The sequence below is a fragment of the Cuculus canorus genome, chromosome 5, assembly GCF_017976375.1.
Source record: "Cuculus canorus isolate bCucCan1 chromosome 5, bCucCan1.pri, whole genome shotgun sequence".
Taxonomy (NCBI): Eukaryota; Metazoa; Chordata; class Aves; order Cuculiformes; family Cuculidae; genus Cuculus; species Cuculus canorus.
Window position 1 is genome coordinate 19354642 of NC_071405.1, and position 21111 is coordinate 19375752.

The window sequence follows — 21111 nt, forward strand, 5'->3', positions numbered from 1 at the left end:
GAAAAAAATCTGAAATATATAAAATGTTTTATTAAAAAATATCTGTTTTTCTACTTTAAAAACTGAAACTGGTCAGAAGAATATTATTTCAGGCCAATATGGAAAAAATATTATTTCTTAAACCAGAAAGGGACAGTTTCACATAATGTCATGAACGGAACTCTAGCCTTCAATAAAAAGGAATAAAAAGGAAACAAAACTCACTTTGTAATTTCAACCTCTATCAAAGGTAGAAAAGAGATGACTATTACATGCTATCTGGACTGCCAGGCCAAAAGGGTAAATTTAAGAAGAGTTTCCTGGTTTTGGTGTCTATAAGTCTACTCATTAAGAATTCCCCTCACACTTTTTCTTTTTGGTGGTTTGACGTCTTTATTTCTTTTCTCCCAGCCCTTTTAGAAAATTTAAAAAAGGGATAAAAAACTGCTATAAACCCAGTCACACAGCCAAAGGCAAACATACTAAGCACTGAGCATATTTAAAGTCTTAAAGTCAAAATTTTTCACCTAGTAGTCACTTCCTTCCTGCATTGTACAAAAATCAATTCAATGCTTGATGCAATAATGAGGGAGTCCAGACTGTATATCCATAGTTTTTTAACACTATAAAGTAGTAGTGATACTGTTTTCCGGAAACATTCTTCAAATTTCTGAGTTACAGGTGAGGAAAAAAACATTGTAAATACTTAAAATAGTAAGAGCAAGCAATTTCCAGATTTTTACAAATTCTTTAGGAAGAAGAGAGGGCATCATTTTTCTGTGTATTACTTTTCAGTTCAGACTCTTCAAACCCTATTCATTTACCAACAGGCAACTTACCTCAAAAATCATTTCAACTTTAGTAAAGTGAGATTGAGATACATTTATCCATCAGCAATCCACGCATCAGACCTTATTACAAGATAAGGTATTTTGAGAGCATGATTTATTGTTTTATGATATTTTCTTAAACAACCTTTCTATATTTTTAGCCATGATTTGAAGGTACCATAAAATGTGGCATTTCATTTTGCAGGCTTTTAACGCTTTTCTGGACAAATCAGCTAAAATATTTTTTATAAACATATTCCCAGCTGTGCTCTGATCTAAATAAAAAAAATTACAAATGTTGGATGCATTTAAAATAGGTTTAGTTTATGGTAACTGTGACTTGAGCTAAAAACTGCTTCATGGCATCCACAATCTTTGCAGACCATGACACAAACATGTTTCTATTTGTCCTGCCTTCTTCAGAGCAAAGTTTATTTGTTTATGTTTTTGTGTTGGCCCTGTCATTGCTGTTGAGATCAGAAGAGATGGATGTGCCTATTTTGATTTCTTGACCTTCTGAATGAAAAGATGAGCTAGAAGTCAGCAAAAAGCAAATGACGGCACTTTACAAAAGGAAAACCAAACTTTTAAAACCAACTTAGATGTTTTTTATATTAGGTAAGTTTAGTTATAGAAGATGAAAGGGAAATAAATTTCCTTTTTTTTTTATTTCCTTGTCTGATTTTGATGTTCGCAGCATGAAGTTGTGTTTGAAATGGGCTGAATACAAGGCAATTTTCAAGCATACTGTCCAGAGAACCCACCAGGACTGCAGAACACTTCAGAAAATTGAGACAAAAAAAAAAAATATGGTTTCAGGTGGCACATAGAGCCTGCAAATTATGTCTGAGACACCTACATGCTAAAACAAGACTGTTTCAGAGAAGAAGTAGCCTTCTTAAATATGAAAGAAGCCAACAAACTAAAATGGTTTCAATGGTGTTCATGTTGCAACAGTACTCTAACAGATCTGGAAAATTTTTTAAGGCACAGGAGCAGCGATTCAGCAAGAAGCACTAGAGGGGGGACCATCAGAAATACTTGCATTTCTTTTGACAGCAGACAATTCTGCTGTGAAGTGCTGTTTGAGACCACAATAACAGAATTGTATCCAATTTGTTTAGAATAGAGATATCTGAAGAAATACAAATGTGCAATACTGTATTTCTGTAACATTTTTAAATCAATATGACACTTCTAATAGAGAACAAAACAAAACAAATAAATTATCATTAAACCTTGCTATTAAAATTTTCACAGCCACGTAGCAGCCCTTCCACATGCTTATTACAAATGATTGAGATTTAGGTGCTCTTAAATGCTTTACCAGAGGTCATCTCACAAAACTGTTCTGGTCAGAATTATAATTCTAAACAGCTTATAACAGATATATGCTGCACCTGAAACCACGGCATATATTTCCATTAATTTTGAGGAAAATCGGTTTTGTGTAATATTTGTCACTTCTTTCTTTAATGACTGTTGCAAACTGAAAAAACTAAAAATCACAAATGTGTCTGCACAACACTATATAATGACTCTCATAAATAAATATTAGGACAAAGGTAATTTTTGAACATTTTTTCATTATTAATAATGTTATGAAAATTGATAAAAAACAAATGTCAGAAGTAGTTCTGTACAGGGATAAATAACCTCATAGCAAAGATTAATATCACAGATCTTTCATTTCATAAAATTTCAGGAATACAATACGTTTAGTTTAGGAGTACTGTAGAAACAAATACAAGAGAAGAGCAAACAACCTAGAAAACTAAATTACATAAATTATCACAAGAGTACATTAGACTCACTCTTGGTGCTCTTCCATTTAAGTGTTTGGCAACAGCTGAATCATTAAGGGTGCATCGCTCCTATAGCAGATAGAATTACTACTGTTCAAATCCAAAAAAGAGTGCAACAGAATTTACCACAGAGAAAGGTGGTGTGCTTTTCTAAAATGTTCTACTGGTTCCCTCTTTCTGCTTGCTGCTTCATTTCACTGACAGCAATATTAATGGAATCTTCCTCAATGGCACTTGTATCAAAAGGAACGATTCTTCTCCGAAGTGCTAGAAATAAATCAGGCAAAAGAATTAATTCAACATCTTCAGAGAAATACATCCATTTTGCAGGCTGACAAATCAGTGTTTATATGAAACACATATTTCATTATACAATATTATCATTTTCACAGTAAGTACTATGTGCTAACAAATATGCAATATAAACACTACAAATTGAGAAGCTGACTTCTTTTCCTAGAGAAATAATTTTAATGCTATATAATACAAGCATACGGAAGAGCTTAAACAGAAGAAATGTAAACTGCACTTTTTTATATTTGAAAATTCAACTAACACTTCTTTTTAATTTTCCAGCATTTTTTTAAGTAAGACAAATCAAACCACTCAAAGTTCACAAAGGAATATCTGTACCAATACCATTGACTCACGGCAACAAGTGGCACTGAACAGATGTTCATAGGATGTCATGCTGTGTATACACCTTCACAGCAGGATGCATGCATAATGCTTATTTCTAAATACATGATAACACATCAAAATGAAGACAATACAAATTGACAGAACATCTTATGATAAAGAGCTGGAGGAAAAAAGTCCAAATACACAAACATTTAGCAATAATTTAACAAAAGGCAGAAATTAAGGGGAAGAAAGTGACTTATACAACACAGCCTTCTTCTAAGGGCCTTCCTGACATCCTAAGCACACAACAGAAGTGGTCCTTCCTGATTGTAATACTCAAAGTGAATTTTTTAATAGATCAGTTAAATTGTAGCAGTATATAATCAGCAGTTATTTAAGAGGCAGCAAATCTTCACAGTTTGATTAGGCGGAGTGAGATGTTTCCACTTTGAGGAAGAGAATGAAATCACCATACTTGGGACATTAGTAAAAGAGTGAGATATCATTTTTCAGCATGAAGTTCTCAGCATTTGTTCAGAACTATGCTACTGTATGCTCTTTCAACAGTGCCTCCTGCAGTCGATATTCAAAGTGAAGTGAAATATCATAAAGAAAATTCATTGTTAAATCAAATTTGCATTTTTAAAAGTGATGCTGTCAAGTTTCCAAATGTTCCAGGTTCTTATGCTTGAGCAGCCTTGGAAGGTTTTGTTCTAGAATGCTGTCCAATTGCATCATGATATTACAATATCTTTTTACTTTTAATTTACTTATTTATAAATGCCAATATAAATTGTCTTAAGAACTTATGAAAAATATACCTAGATGGACAAAGACATAAATCAGCATACATTGCAGAAGTTAACTGTTATGACAACAAAACTTGTCAACTTGTTTTTATTCAACCATGATATCATTCCTACCATACACCATGTCAACACAAGAGTGTATCACCAGAGCCAAAGAAATAGAGAAGACTGTGGTCACAGCTACAGAAGCCAGAGAACACTGGTGGCTATTTTCTTCTCTGTAAAGTCACAGATTATGAAGCCCTGGAACATAAAATCCCAAAGAAAACAGAAACCCTGAAAGCTACATGGCTTCTAGGAAACCATCCAGGTTAAAACCTTGAAGTGATGAACTGTACAAAGAGAATGGCAAGATCCACTTTACAAAGTATGTGTAATTCTAGGGACATCTGTAATATAAAATTTAAGAAAAATATAGTGGCCATGAGAAGCAATTTCAGAGGATTATTCTTTAGATAACAACTAGTAGTGACTTTTTAGACCAAACATTTTGGTCTGACAGCAATGCAGACTGCAAACTATGGCTAATAAATGCTTCCTTGTATGAATTATTTTCTCAGTTAAACTACTTCCTTTCTAAGAAAATGGGCATAGAAATAAAAGCTCATTCCCACAGAATCTTTAAAATAATTTGTTATGGAAAAGTTGTATATGAAGTCATAATTGTAGAAATTATAGCCAAAACATAAAGACTAGACATAAAACAGTAACTGTTTATTACTTTTCCTTTTAACTGCTTGCTGCATTGCCAATTTTTATTAAATATATGTGGAAGCAGATTGTTGTTCCCTTAGCTATTTTTTTCATACTTTGTCTCTCTTTCTTCAACTGATTTTAAACTTAAATCCCAGGATTCTCCTTGCAGATAAATTAAATTATTATATCAAATATGTCTGCTCTCCTCCCTGGTGACCTCTACAAGTCACAAGAGATTCACATTGGGAGGGAAGCTTCTAGTGTTGCTCATTGACTTTATAGTCTATAAGCTTTCAGGAACTTAAGAGAGATGGAGTGGGGAAGCATTAAATCACAAAGACTTCCAAACTGCTCCAAAAGCTAAATTAAAAAAGTTCATACTTCTGTTTCTGTAGAAGTAAGGAGATTAATTAGTCACAGAAAATAGGTGATGACATTTATAGGTAGATTTATGAAAAGCTACAAGAGGTTTGTGAGCAAAATAACTCAAATTGTACTTTGCTGTCAAAGTCTTAAATTATACCTAATTAATATCATTACTGAAATTAAAAGTTCATGGCACTTATATGACCAACATGACTGAAGTCACTGATTTTACCATTTTCCTGGCAATTACAAGAAAAGCTCTTTAATGTTAAAACCATTGCAATATTTTCACTGTTGTCAAGAACTATAGCAACAACTCCAAAATACACATTTGACTGCTGGAGATCAGGCTCAGCATAAAGATAAAACATTCAGTCACTAAACAAAGTCCATGAAGTAATTCAAATACCTTAGTGCCATAAGGTATTACAGGCATCCAGCACGGGTTGCAAAAGATGATGGGATCTACAAGACACCTATGCCTTCCTGGAATGACAGCTAGAAGCATACTCTAGGACACCCAAAATGACATCAGGCGTCTTCAACAGGCACCTGACTTGCTTCCATACTTACTAAGTATAAAGAACATAATTGCATTAACTCTTAGGAGGAAAGAATCAGCAGTGAGAAATTAAGAAAACCACCTTCATTCTACCAAAGTCAAATAATATCAGAGACAGGAAAAGTATTCTGTGCCTACTTCTCTAGTTTAGTCTCAGAACATTTGACTAACGGATTTTTATAAAATACAAGGAAGAAACTAAAAAGATTTTTGCATTCAATTCCTTCCCCTTAATAACGAACAGGAAAAAGATAAACGCATTCACTGTTTACTGGCTTTTTTGAGTTGTAAAAACCCCACAATTATTATTTTTTTAGAGTAGCTCTTTAAAATCTGGGCAAAAGAACAAAACTAAAAATACTCTCTGGACCGTTCTGAGATTTGGAAACTATGAAATATGAAGATCAGTTTAATTAATTACATGAAAAATACCTTCCTTAAAGTTTTAACCAAGAAAAAAATAGTCCCTTCGCCATGCCTCAACATTGTGTCAAAAGGAGCCTTTCTCAAATGCTGAAGACTTTGCATATATCTCACAATGATCAACATTGAATCACTACTCTCATTCATTCACCATGTCCTTTCTCCCCTCCACAAAGCTTAGTGAAGGTAAAGCACGCATTCTGCAACATCTTCTTCCTCCCCTAAGTAGAAGACTAAAAGCGTAGCTGTTTGCAAGTTCTACTTATGAGCTGGTAAATACACAAGTAACTACCTGGAGAGCTAGCAGACCAAATAGAGAGAGATTTGAGCTCACAGTGGAACTTTTCTTCTGTTAGGGTAACTAATTGGATCTTTCTCCTAAAGCTACTGTTGATTTTCATGAAATCTGTAATAATTTATTTGTCTTTGAGAACTCAATTCTTCTGTCAGTTTTAACTGAAATTTTCTCTATAAGTTATAGGAAAAAGTGAAGACGGATAGATCCTCTTTTGCTGACAACTACCTAAAATTGATTTAAAAGTACTAAAGTAACAAAGTCTTAGCAAGTTTCTTTCAAATTAAGCAATAAAAATATAAAATAATATTTTAGGAACATTTATGCTGCATCTTTAAATTTCAGCAAGTTTTTGCAGTGGAATTGCAGAGTTGTTGAGGTGGAAGGAACCATTGGAGGTCACCTAGTTCAACCTGTTTGCAAGGTACGTGTTGTAGCTTTTGTACACCCCAACAAGGCTGAGCTGCACTTTGACTTGCAAGACTTTGACAGAGATGAGGTTGGGGAAAATAGAAAATCACCTCTGAGTCAGGGGAAACTGTTCCTAAAGTACAGATAAGATGGAGGTCTTTGCTTTTACGTTTTGTTCCCATTATTGTCACTCAGTACGCTCTGCAGAAAGATACTAATCACAATCCAGATTCTGAAAGGAAAGGAAACCAATTATCTTTAATGTCATCAGATCAACTGAGGACTTACTGATGATAAACAGTAATGTACTTCAGTACTCATTCTAAGATGCAAAGGTTTGAAAGCGCAATGAAGCCTGAACTAGGACTTTCCATTACATAGAATGCAACGTAACTAATAGGTTCCCAGTACACAATCTGGTTCTATTGAAAAGAAACAGAAGGCGATATCCTTCTGAAGAAAGTACCCTTATATTTTTTTAAGTTAGTTTTGGAACTCGTGTAAAGAGTTCCAAAACTGTACCAGATAAAGATCTAACACATCCTATCTTCTACTGACAGTCTCTAGCTGTATCAGAGATCCCATGACCTTTCATGACCACAACTTGTATACGCACTAGGGGGTAGAAAGAATAGTTAAAAACAACTTTTGAAGTAGGAGGAGAATTAGTCAGTCTGTCAATTCAACTTTCACTGTTAAACTGCCACACAAGCATGAGACTAACAGCAACTGTTGACCAAGGATCTCTCAGACAGATTACCGGGTATGATACTTGATGCAGATTCAGCTACATGTGTAGCTCTTTTTTTTTTTTTTTTTCTCTTATTCGCCATAGGTTTGGATGACAAGGAAGACATATTGTATTTCCCAGTTGAAAAAAAACCCAAAAAATCAAAAAAACAAACACCCCCCCCCCAAAAAAAAAAAAACCAGCAGTGGAATGTAATGAAGTACTTCCTAGACAATGGCATCCACACAGCACCTAAAGCTAAAACACAGGAGGACATTTCAGGTGGTTCTAGGATTTTTTTTTTGTCAGAAAGTAGAGTGTCTTACTCTCTCAAGTAAAACAGCTTTAAAAAAGAAAAGTGCATTACTTGTGGATTATTTTTTTCTGTGAAACAGTACTTACAATTTGAATCTGAGAGCAGTGAGCTGGACAAAAAGCTGTTTTGAGTTTGCCAGCTGTAAGAGGGAGCAGCCACTTCTATATTAGAAATTTCAGCATCCATTTTCACATCCTATGGTAACCAAACATAAATAATTTTTATCTGTTAATATCAAGTAGCCATAATCTTTAACAAAAAATGTACAAAACACACATATAAATATATGTTGTGATTTCACACATGTTGGAAAATACTGATTTGAGTTCTCGTAATTCTCAGTATTGCAGTTACGTTCAAATTAATTTGCTTACGAATGTCATGGCCGTTTGATCAGCACAAAATCTCTGCAAAAAATCTGCTTTGCTTCGAGAAAAGCATTGGGAGCATTGCAAGATTTTGTCACTAGAATAAATTGTAAAAATGCTCTCTCTCCTGTTTGTATCACACTCATAGCTCAGGACAAAGCATAGCAGCAGGACAGACATCAGTGAAAGATGAATTTCTCATCAGTGACTGGTCCATGTTAATTCACTGAAGTTCCACAAATAAGTAGTAATAAAAATTAAATCGATTTCCCCTGCTGCTGAGGAAACTTAAACTGCATTGATTTCTCATATCAAAATACCCAAAGTTTCTGTTCTTTTCAATTTTTTGGTTAAATCATTAAATAACATCTGAAGTACAATGTTACTATTTATGGCTAGACCCATAGAGCACAGCTTTGAGTAAGGTTATTCAGTCTACAAGTTAAAAAAAAGACGATCATTTTAAAAAGGACATTTAAATAAAAATCTCTGTAAATCTTCATTAGCATTGCAGCAAGTAGCCTCTAGTTGCTATACATTGCAAAATAAATTAAAAGCTTGCCTTGATATCCAAATTACTGTTTCTTGGAATGAGAAGAGACACTAATGCACAAATGCATCATTTCATAAAACACTCAATTTTGCTACTGAATTCTTATCATATACAGCCTCAGGGAATTCTGTGAAAACATCTTGCAATTCATCATTCATGCTGATACTAAAATTTGAAAACTTAACAGAAAACAAAATTAAATTCAACATCAATTTAGAGATACAATGAGCTTTTGTCCCACCGCTGAAGAGGGATTTACTACTATTAAGACTAATGAGGATTAATACATGCTAAATCTCCTTACATACTGATGGGAGACTAAAGTGTACATAGCACAATAATAAATTTTAAAGAATAAAAAAAGTTGTCCTTTCATTCTGCTTCCAGAAATTCTATCTTGGAACAGAGCTTTGGAACAAGCAATGTGCTTCTACCAGCATCTGCACTACAAAATGGCTTTCTCTTTACAGAAATTTTAACCTTTTCTCATGTGCTTCATTTACAACTACACCTGTACACTGTGCTTACTAGGCAGTCAGTTGTTTGTGTCAAGGAAACTGTCCTAAAGTATTTGCATCTATCCATCATAACATTTATATTTAGCTTTCCTCAAGTTTTTCTCCTTCGATTTTCGTTTTATTAATTATATTATTTTTACACTTTATATTTACCTTTTTTCCCCCTCAATTTCTTCTTTATATACTATTACTCACCCCTTTTTTAGTTGAAAAATCACTGTTGTTACACTTGATGATATTCTGCCAGCCTCTGGCCTCTTTTATTACTGGAATTCTTACATTTTAACATATACAAATAGCAATTATGATTTTCCTGGGCTTCTAAGCAACAGGTATTTTACAATCCATCTGACAAGACTACAGTGGAGTAGGAAGAGTGAGTGCGGACAAATGAAATTGTAAGAAAAGGGGAATAAAAAAAGTGCTTTCAGGGGAAGATTGAACTTTGGTTTCATTTTGCTGCTGCAAATGAGAAGAGGACACTGCCTGTCTGAGAATAATGTTGGCCAGCGAGCTGAATATAGCGTACTACAAGAAAGGCTAGAAAGGAGATCATAAGAGAGTATAAAGATTAATTTTACAAGTAATTTTATCTAAAATGGTCAATACAAAAATTTCTTTCTTTAAACATGCATCTTCTTATCTACCAAATACTCGTTTACTTTGGATAGCAGGAGCACTACATTGTGTACAGAGCATGAATCAAAGCTATCAGAATGAACTTTGATGTCCTCAAGTCTACACTCTTCCGCTAATAAATTTCAGAGATTCCCAATGGATAAATAGTAAAATGAAACAAAAAAAAATTAAACAATAATACAGTTGAGCTCATTCCAAGGAAGAAAGGCAAGCATTAAAAAGGGCTTTTTTAGCCTAAGCTAGCCTGATCACTGAAATCAGATTAGCACCCGTCTGTTACTTGTTTCTGAACATTCTGTTCTATTTGTAACAGCCGTGACAGCAGACAGTACTGTATGTCATGCAAAAACCCAATTAGGCCTGACTAAATGGAAGCCATTAAATGTTCCCTGTTGTATGAAGAATGAAGAAATATTGTTTCAGAATCAGCTTTATACTGGATTCTGAATGCAGAGTCCAAATCACGCAAGGTCAGTAATCTCAGTCAGCTCAGTGTAACATTACATTCTACTATCAGCTGATTGCATTCCTCTTAGCTTTTCAATATCTTTCAAATTTCAGCAGCTGCTGAATTAGTAATCCCTGTGTGAAGGCAAGAGAAATTCAAGAAATGGAAGATTATCATTAGCAAAAGACTGAAAGTGAATCTGTCCTGTTTCTTTAGTTCATTCTTAGAGAAGAGCAAGATGTCTTTTTAAAGTAGCTTAATACTTTTTTCTTATGACAGCAACTCACTAAGTTAAATATTCAGTATTTATTTTACTTTTTCCACTTTTAAAAAGACCTACTGAAATTATGTCTTCATTTTATAGAAGGAGGACCACTATGGAGGAAGTGAGGAACACAAACTGAAGTTTTTTGATAGATGGTGTGTGATCCTCGATTTTGAGTTGAACTGCTTAGAGACATTGGTAAGACTAACTGCCAATGAATCATGATTTGCTTGTGATAAGCAGCAGAAATACTAGCATGATTCATTAGTTCTGGTCACTTATTTCAACCATGTCCATAAGAAACTGCATTTCTGCCAAAGTAAGCTGCTATCACAATGACATGTATTGAGAAGTGATATGACAATGAACAAGTTAACACAAAGAAAAAGAAAGCGTGTTAACAATTGGAAAGGTGAACTCTTTACAGGCAATGTTTCTAAACAAGAACACTGGATTTGTATGGCAGGGAGTTAGGAAATTATGCTTAGCCCTGCTACTGACCTGTAGCAAATCACTTCCGTGATTTACCTGGATTTGCCCTGTTTGCCTGGATTTTGGTTATGGATGAAATGTACATCATAGAGTATCTTTTGTAAAGAAGTAAAAGGTCAGCTACTGAAAAATCACTATACATGATCTACAAATTAATCATAATATAGGTTTCTATATTAATCTTTTACATGAAAAGACAAAGGAAAACCAAACAACCCAATCAAATTATTGCTGCAGACAGCAATTTGACAGAGCAGGTAAACACTCGAGAGTAGTAAGACTCAGTAAGACACTTTTCCGTAAAATTTTAAACATTTTTTTGAAAGTATCCACAGCATTCAAACCATAACAAATGCAGACAAAACTTCTTTTATCAAATTTTACATCAGCCATAGCAACTACATAAAAAAACCCCACCCATGTGTTATTTTAGTCTGGTTTTACTAGGAGTTAATATACATTAAATAAACTTACATTGCTGATTGAAAGGAATTGGGAAACAAAAGTGGAGTACTTACACATACCTTGAATTGTTGGACTCTTTGTTTTGAATCTTCCAGCTGTTTCTGTAGAGAACTCACTATTTCTTTATACTTTGTATACCTTTCTTCAATCATCTCCCTTTGACTATGGGACTCCTAGAAATGCATTGAAAGATCTAAATGATTTTGTAATGCGAAAAGCAATTGATAGATGTTGGCTAACTATTGCAAAGACAAGTATCACCAAGGTTTTTCAGTATACCAAGAATGAATTAATCACTAACTTTCAGAGGCCGAAATACAGGAGTCATACGTATGCATAATGTTCTGCATGGAGAAGTAATGTTAAAATGAAAATAAGTTAAAATGTGAACAGCCTCTTCCTTAACTGAATGACTTCTTGTAACCCTTCCCAAAAATGGGTAATATCATTACCCAAAGCAGTTCTGTAATGGTGAAAAATTTATTACACTACTGAGTAAACAAAAACTTGAAGAAAAAATTATTCTCAGGATAGGGACTAAACAGTATTTTCAAATAAGAAAATACAATACTTCTCACTGAACTGGCTAATGATTACTTGAATGACTACAACTACCAGGCAAGATGTAAGGCATTATGAAAGATTTACTTCCTCTTTCCTTCTCTCTTCCTACAAAAATATTGAAGGAAGAATTTTCTAGCAGTGTAAAGAAACAAATGACTTTGAAATATGTCATTCAAGCATACCACTTGTGAGTAAAATATGCTATTGTACAGAAAAAATCAAATGCATTATTTTCAAATAGAAGAATTAAACTCCAAACTGACATCATTCTCACAGCCAAGGTACAAAGCTTAGCTCTCTTGAACGGTAAATATAAATCATTAATTATTTATTAAATAATGCATAATTGATGGTAAGGACACATCTTAAGAAAACAGTCATTAAAAAGCTAAGCATCAGGGAGAAGGCAAAGCTCAAATTAAACCAAAGAATTTGGGTTCAAATCTCATGAATGCTGGCTAAGTGATAACTACAGCAAACCAGAAAATGACAATGTAATTTCACAGTAACGTCAAGCAAGACAGTGCAAGTGTGGAGAATGTAGAAAATCCACACTCAAGCTTCTAGTTGGCCTAGCTGAGAGCAAAATTTTTCCATTAGCATTGTGGAACCATCAGAAACAGAAGGCAAAAGTCAACCTCTGTCAGAGCAAAAAGCCCTTCTGGGATTACATGTAATGTCAAACTAAAACTACTTCTCAACAATATTTTTCTTAAAAAAACCTCAAACATTTCAATCAGTATTTGTGTTCCTAACTCTGTTGACAACAATAAAATAGCGTACAATCATTAACACATGAACTCATAGAAGAAGATCTAGAATAAATAATGTTCCAAACAAGTATGTTTTGAAATGCTTATGACTACCTTGGGATGAGAAATTCCATAGAGCAAATATAATGCAAATTATTATGTATTTGTTGATCTGTGATTTAATACTCACTTAAAATCTATATTGTGCAATAAGGATCCAAATTCTTTTTTAGTAAACCACCAACTTGACGTACAGAAAGTAATAATAGTACAGTGGTTTAGCCTCCTAGCCACTGAAGATCTAATTTCAGGCTTATCACTCTTGACAGTACTGCACCACTACTATCAATATGTCCTACAGTGTACAAAAAACACACTTTGACTTGATAGTGATACTAGGAAAACTAGTGACAACTATTGGCATTATGACAAAACAAAACTGTAAATCTAACCTATTTTCACTCATTCCAAAAATTTCATTTATTAACAAGTAATATCAGATTTCACAACTCAATATAAATATTCTGAACCAGTAATTAGCAGTTGACTACTTATGCCCAGTTATTGATGTTTGCTTACATTATGGAGGACTTCAGCACAGCTACTCCTTAGGACTAAATTAACAGCCTCAAGAAAAGATGTATAAAAATGAAAATAAATTTCTCTATGTTTTTGTGTACATAGTATGTACACAAGTAATTTAAAATATCTTATTAACAAATTTATCAATACATTTGGAGAGGATATTAGTTAACCAAATCTTTTAGAACTATTGAAAGAGTCAAATAAAATCTTTCTCACTCTAGTATCTTTTAAATCTTCTAACAGGCTCAGTTTCTCAGGAACAGACTCCAGATGATCTAAAGCTACTCGAGTACTCTAAAGAACAGAAGACAAGATAAAAACCAAAAAAAAATTAATCAATTCTTTTGGCCATCTCAAAGATTAAAACCCTATTACATCTATGGAAAATATTTTGCAGGTATAGATGTTTCTGTAAATTAAACCGGTCAACAATAAACAGGCTGTTAAGGTAAAAGACAACAATAAAAAAACCAGTTTCCTTAATTTGAATCTCCATTACTAGTTACCAGTTTACTGAGCAGAATAATACCTATTTACAATTTTTGAGTTTATGTAGCCTTCAGAATGAAATTTTCTTCAGCAAGTAAAGTACATTTAACAAAAATATAAATCTATGTTCACAATGTTTATATCCTTGCAGGATATGTTTCTACTGTGTGGTTGGGGTTTCGGTTTTGGGGGTTTTTTTGCCAAATATAATTATTTGTAGTTAGCACTTAGCTTACTATAGAACAATCAAACATCATATTTTTTGTTTAGAAATACGGTATATACTGCTGAGAGATTAATTACCACTCTAGGGAGAGCTAGGGTTGGACTCAACAAAATTTCGCTTCCACAACAGCAACAAAAAATCTAGTCTATAGCAAGACACAAAGAACGGGAGAAAGTGAGTATCATGTTTTGGGGTTTATGCACAGGTAAAGTTGTTTGGCGATGCACAAAGAGTAGTCATATCCCATAATCCAGGTGCCTCTGGAGATTCTCGAAGGCTGACCTATTATATACTGAAGAGAAAGTAGAAACAATACTGGTTGTACTTTCTGAACAACACTCAATATTTCCTCCACAATTCTATGTATCACACTTCTTTGGATAAGGTTCTGTTAACCTGTTGTACAATCTACCAATAATGGGCTTCATTATATATGTATATATTTATATATTACCATGCATTAATGACAGCATTATTAAGTAATATTTGTACTGCTACCATAACTGTCAAGTAACCACAGATCTTTTTCCTACATGCTACTATTAATTATACAGACAAGCAGTTACCTGCACAATGAAATTATAATTACGTAATATATAAAAAGATTACAATGACATAATATATGAAAATCCACCATGAACCACTTGCTAGCTTAATTACACGCTCCTCGTTCTTCCAATCTTTCCCTATCATATGTTTTTCAGGCTGGTGTACTTAGTTGTTCTCCACACGGAAGAAATGTCCTGCCACTGATCATTCCTCTGTAGTTTCTCTAGTTCTATCTTCTTTAAAATGGAGAGGGAAAGTGAGGAGTGGAGAATCAGAATCGAATAGAGTAACCTAAGTACAGGCGAACCATCAGTTTCGAAGCAATGAAGTCTCGTTGTCTACGTCTTTCCTAACTGTTCCAAATATTCAGTTTGTAAGATTGTATGAAATATGCTTTCCATAACAAATAAAGGTCAAATTCCATAAACAATGGGATTCATTTGCATTACACAGTACTAAACTTCTAACCAATGTTCAGTCCCAATAAAATAAATTAGCTAGTGCACATAGAGAGAGTTTTTTCCATTTCTAGAACTATATGTATTCAAAAATACTATGTATGTAAAGTATTTCTCTAATTTTCTGTAATTATGAAAAATTTGTACTGGCAGTTAACATGCTGACAATATTAGGAACTACTTCTATGAAACAACCACTTGGTTAAATCACTTTTCCAGATATTTGGGTTCTTTTTCCTTCTGAGGTTAATGAGGTTCGAACATTATCTCCTACCTTCTAGGAATAAACTGTTACCCTTAGATTGTATGCTTAGCTACAAAAAGGACCCTCTTATCCCATTGTTACCTTCATAGTAGGAATGCAAGACGTAGTAGGAGAAAAATATTCAGAAATTCCTAAACCAGGATAATTTGTACTTTTCACACAGCACAGAAGAGAACAAGAATACATTACAGTCAAAGGTGCTGGAACAATAACTCCATTATCACAGGTAAGGGGAAAGAATTTTACAAGTGAGTTGGATTAATTGTTGCTTCAAGAACAACAGGAAGAGTAAGATTCCTACTAAATGGGTAAATGGATTAACCAGCAAGGAAGGATATTTTAGATTTCAACAGTACAGGAAAAACTGTCAAAAGTGAAAAAGAGTAAAACAAAGATTTATTAGTTATTTAATGAGAGCAAGAAAATAGAAATCAGACAGGGAAAATAAGGTGGAGATAAGATTTTATCAGGAGAAAACAATTACTTTTCCTGCAACATATCTGCTTCTTTACCAGAAACGAATCACAGAATCTGCAGTTACATATTAATAATGAATGTAGAAAATGGATTCTCCATATTTTCAGGATGCAATCAAGCAGGAAGCCTAGATATTTTGTTTAAAGTGTTTTTCCCAGATTATAGTGTAGAATGTTTTTATAGCTATAGAATACTTCTTTTATCGAATGCTACTACACATCTCCACTTCAAAGTAAACTGGCCTAGAGGTGTCTATCAATCACTAATGTTTCCCTCTTATAAGAATCAATCATTTCACTTTTTCCACAGTAAAGCAGTATTCATTCATATTTCATGCTTCATTTATAGTGACCTTATGTTCATCAAAGCACTGATTTTCCACTCCATTAATTTACGATAAGATGCAATATTTACTGCTTCTTTTCAGAGTAGCTCCCAGTCTGCACATGTGTTTCTAAGGCAGGGAAATATATGAGAGACAATCGACACTAAGCAATCCAAACTTAGCAGTATGTAAAACAAAATACCGAATCCTAGTGTTCAGCAGTCATCCCAGTATCACCCAGATCTAATGCCTACAAAATTTTTTTCTTTGAACACCAACAACTCCCCATCCCTTAAGAAATAAAATCCTTCCTCATAGGAAATAACCCCAAAACATGTTAAGTAGTATATACCATAAGCTTAAAATATTATGGTTTAATTTGGTGCTGTCCCAAGACTTCATGTCAACACTGTCTATAAATGAAGTCAAGGAAGATGCTAATCACCTGTTCTCCCCAAGTGTCCTCAATATATATCCTCTCTACTTCAAATAATATTTATATGTATTATAAAACATAATCGAAAACAGAAGACCAGCCTTCAGGTTATATATATACTTAATCCTTCATTTTCTGGCTTCATTAAGAATGCTGTGAATAAAAGGTGTTACAGGCTACTTGGATTTCTGAAAGTTTTTTTAGATTCCTTAAATTTAAACCTAACTAAACACACAAAATGATGGCCTACGAGCCAACCATTACTGCTCAGGAAGCACACCTTGGGGTAACAAGACATGCTTCCAAGAACTTTCTAACTTGGTGCTCAGTATCAATCAGAAAAGCAAAATCAACACTGGGCATTCAAAATGGGTGGTATCAGAATGAACAAGTGGGAAACAAAATGTATGTCAGTCTTGATCATATTCATTCCCTCAGCATTTTATTTTGGCCATTGTTGTGATGTCCATAGCTGAGCCAGGCTGACCTTTGGTTTTAAGACCAGCATGGTTCCTTTCATATTCTAAAATTCTCACAGTCTTCTGAACAGTTTGTGAAGCTATTTGAATAGGATAACTCACATGCTAAGATTTTCAGGGACAGAAATGTGTGCCCTTTTCGTAAAACCAATGAAAAGAACGGTAGTGCTATGCAAACAAATACAGAAAAAGAAAAAAGCCAACATTGTTAGGGGAAATTCAATAAAGATGGCAGCAACAAAAGAATATGTTGAAGAATGTGAGGGAAAGGTGATGAAAGAGTTTTTAGCTGGCCACAGAATTAATCTGGTAATTTAATGAGATGTATAGTAACCTCCTTACTGTGGATCAAATGCCATACTTGCATCATTAATGACTACACTTTATTCTGTTAAAAGACGTATTTGGCAACACAGATAAAATGTGAAAAAGGATATTAGAAGCACCTGATATGAGGGCAATTAAGCACTGCTAACTTTTTTCCAAGAAATCGGAAAGCTGTATGCCATAATTCATACAAATAATCCTAAAGAGAGCAATCACATCTGTCTGCTCATTGTTTAACAGGGAACAGAAAGCACTCATAGAGTGCACTGATGGTACCGATAAGAGGAAGAAAAACCAATTGCACTGACTGAAGTATTAATGGTGTTTTACTTAACAGCAGTTTCTGCCACAGAGTGAGTGCTGTTAATCTTTCTGTTTTTAAAAGAAAGATTACTTACTTTGAAAAGGGGCATTTTATGTTTTCACAGGGAATGATAGAACAAATTATTCATTTTCCATGACTTCATACAAACACTTTGATGTTTAAACTGCACGTGAACAGTTAATCCTTCTGTACGGGTGTATTCTCGGTGACAGGTAGTTTCACACTGTCTCAAAGGACAGATCTAAACTGAAATCAGATACACATTTTATTTTTAGTTTCAAAGCTGTAATGCTAGATGCAAATAAATCAAAGCCAGTTTGTATATAGTCCTGCTAAAGTTTGCCTTTATAGTTGATATATTGAAAATACATAAACATAAAACAGAAACCAAACTTCATTGACTTTCAAGTACAGTGACACTTTCTTTTCAGAGGTAGGTAAAAACAAATGGCTATCTGTATAGCACAGATATTTTTGAAGATTAGAGCTGACTTAAGTACCGGTTAGCTAATCCCCAAAGAATACCCATAAAAAGATTAAATGTGGCTGTGATTTTAACTGACTGCAATGCATGTCAGCAGGCAGTTACTCACAATTCAGATGAAAGGTGTAATGCTAAAGGTGACCTACAAACACTTATTTTTAAATGGCTTTAGCATGTTGAATACTTAAACAACAAGAATAGGATGCACTCAGCATGTATAAAGGTATTCTTGGCTTTCCCTGTTAACATCAGTAAAACTACGCATTGCCAAACTCAGTCTCCAACACCAGACTGATATATCAAACACTCCTCTTTTGTACAGGGTATGCTTCTACTTAAGAGGCCTGAGGTTCTCTGTTGACTTTGATACGTCAGGAAAATTCCATGATAGCTGAAACATTCTGTGACCTAGTACATCATATGTATAGAACCAACTTTAAGAGAAAATAAAAAATGTATTTTGTATCTTTATATTTCCTATATACCATTACTCCAATTATACCATTGTTTTGATGATTTCAGTACATTAAGAAATCAATTTACCTTTACAAAGATAGGCAGTGCATGTAAATTTATCAAGTTACTCAACATACAAGTTCAACTGGCTTTTTTTTTTTATACTACATTGTTTCATCAAAGTTTTAATGAGTAAGATTTTTTTAAATCAAAAACTACACTTATAGTAATGGAAAATACAAGACCTTTGTTAACAAAGTATTGCAAATGTCAAACAACTTTTAATTTAGACTCCAGATGTTTATGCAAGGAGGGAACCACATTTTAATCAAAAGAGCTTCATGGATGATTCCTTTCCTGTTTGCAAGACCACCTCTTCTCTCATTCACGAGCACATAACATCCCTAAGGTAACTATGGGAATAGTTTATAGGAAAAAATATTAGGAAAGTATTTCATGGATTTTTAGTTGTTTAATGAATTTACTGAAATTTCAGATTGCTGCCCTTCTCCCAGTCATTTTTATAAGATTAAAGAATATCTGCGTTCTGGGAGGACCAAAAGACCTTTGATGTAATGGTAGTTTTGGCAAGACACTACAGAAGTAAGCCAAGGGGAGAATATATTAACCTTTAGATTTAAGATTTCCTAAACATTCATACCTATAAAGTACAACAATCATGAAATAATCACATGAGATAATAGCAAGATTTACTTATTGATAGAAAGCACATTGAGTGACAGAGAGCGTGCCCTAAGATGGATAGGGTCAGCAGTCCCATAATCACTCTGTGAAAAGCACTGGGCATCATTACCTTTCCAATTCTTCTTTTAAAATAGGTGATAAATCAGAAAATATGCAAATTTAAGCCTGCTAATACAGCAGAAGAATCCAACAGCTTCTACATTGCTGAGTGTAGTCAAACAGAAATTTGTTTTATGGATATTAAAAACCTTGCTCTCATGAACAAAAAGATGAGTTACAACAAAATACATAAATGTTCATACTGAAAAGGAAATTCATATTAAATAACAATTCTGCAGAATAATTACAGCATTACTGGACTTAACCTAGATTTACGGCATTCTAACAGAAAGCTGAATCATATCCAGAAAAGTCTGACCCAAGTATTCGAAACCAGTGGTAACCTCACTTCTGGGCTCTCTACTGAAAGCAGCAAGCTGCCTTATATAATGCATATGTTCACGGGAATAGGTTCAGGACATTGTTGATTTCAAATTAAATTTCCCAGTCTTTTAAGTCAAACTAATACTATTAAGGCAGAGGAATCTGACTTGCAGCTTACACTCACACAGAACATAACCTATTTTACAGAAACCCACTAAAATCACAAGCAGCTGACAGGGCTCAGAGATGGTGCAAGGAACCCTCCTGGTTTGCTGCAACTCACAAAATCACTGAGTTTCATCAAACTAGGCCTGGAAGGTTTATTCACCCAAAGCTCTAAAAAGAATCTGCTGCATTCTCGTAACATTTCTTTCCCTTTTTTTTTTTTTTTTTGCCCAACTTGCGGAGTTCAGCACATGGCTACTACAACAGCTTCAATGGCAAACACAGGAGGCAGAAATGAGCAGCTGTAGAGAAAGGGAAGAGAGCAGTTTGCCAAACATACCTCTCAAAATATGTACACGTACACAGTTTTCAGGTCATTGCGTAAACCAGAGAGTTTGTTTAGTTTAAAATCATCATTTAAAGACTTAAAAATGCATTTACTCTTAGATGTACGTGTCTTTTCTGTTGCTTAAAAAAGTATGTTCAGGGTAGAAACAATTTAAAAAGTGGCTGCAAGAGGCTTCGCACTAGTGGTAAACCTCAGACAGTTCTGCACTAAACTTCATCTATTCCTGTGCTGAGCAATTTCTTCCCAGTCTTAGGCAGACTAAGAATGCTGTGGAAGAAAATGCAGATGAGATTCCTAACCCAGCCATCCCATGGTCTCACAGTTTAAAAACAGCTCTGGAGTGTCAATGCTTTCCTATGTGTTTTGTATAGCTTGTTTATGAGTGTGTTCTGCCTTTCACCTCTCTTGCCCTTTTTTCATGCATTTTGTGAATCTCATGAACTGCCAACATTCAGTCATAAATCTCCTAAGAAAATTCTTTTTCTACAAGACTTAAACATTATTTTTCCTCCAAGGAATCTGTTTGAATTTGAATTTAATATCTTATGTCTCTATTCCATTTTCATTCTCTATAACCAGAATCAAACCACAAAATATGTGACTGGTGCTACTTTTTTGATGTCATGCTCTGAGCACTCAAATAATGGATGATAAGAAAATTATACAAATATATAAGTA

At 34.0% G+C, this 21111-nt stretch overlaps 1 protein-coding gene across 6 annotated transcripts in view; it reads right to left on the reverse strand.

The window, feature by feature from the left end:
- Positions 1 to 21111, reverse strand: part of CEP128 (centrosomal protein 128) — a 133262-nt gene that overhangs the window by 12782 nt on the left and 99369 nt on the right. For 2 of the 6 annotated variants that reach the window (XM_054068813.1, XM_054068815.1), the window contains exons 20-23: positions 13712 to 13789; positions 11654 to 11767; positions 7933 to 8041; positions 1538 to 2881 (exon numbers count right to left, since the gene is read on the reverse strand). In XM_054068813.1, the coding sequence (XP_053924788.1) occupies positions 2775 to 2881; positions 7933 to 8041; positions 11654 to 11767; positions 13712 to 13789 (408 nt within the window). In that variant the 3' untranslated portion in view covers positions 1538 to 2774. Of the gene's footprint in view, positions 1 to 1537; positions 2882 to 7932; positions 8042 to 11653; positions 11768 to 13711; positions 13790 to 21111 lie in introns of those variants that run through there. The other 4 variants (XM_054068812.1, XM_054068811.1, XM_009561329.2 and 1 more) reach the window with 3 other exon arrangements.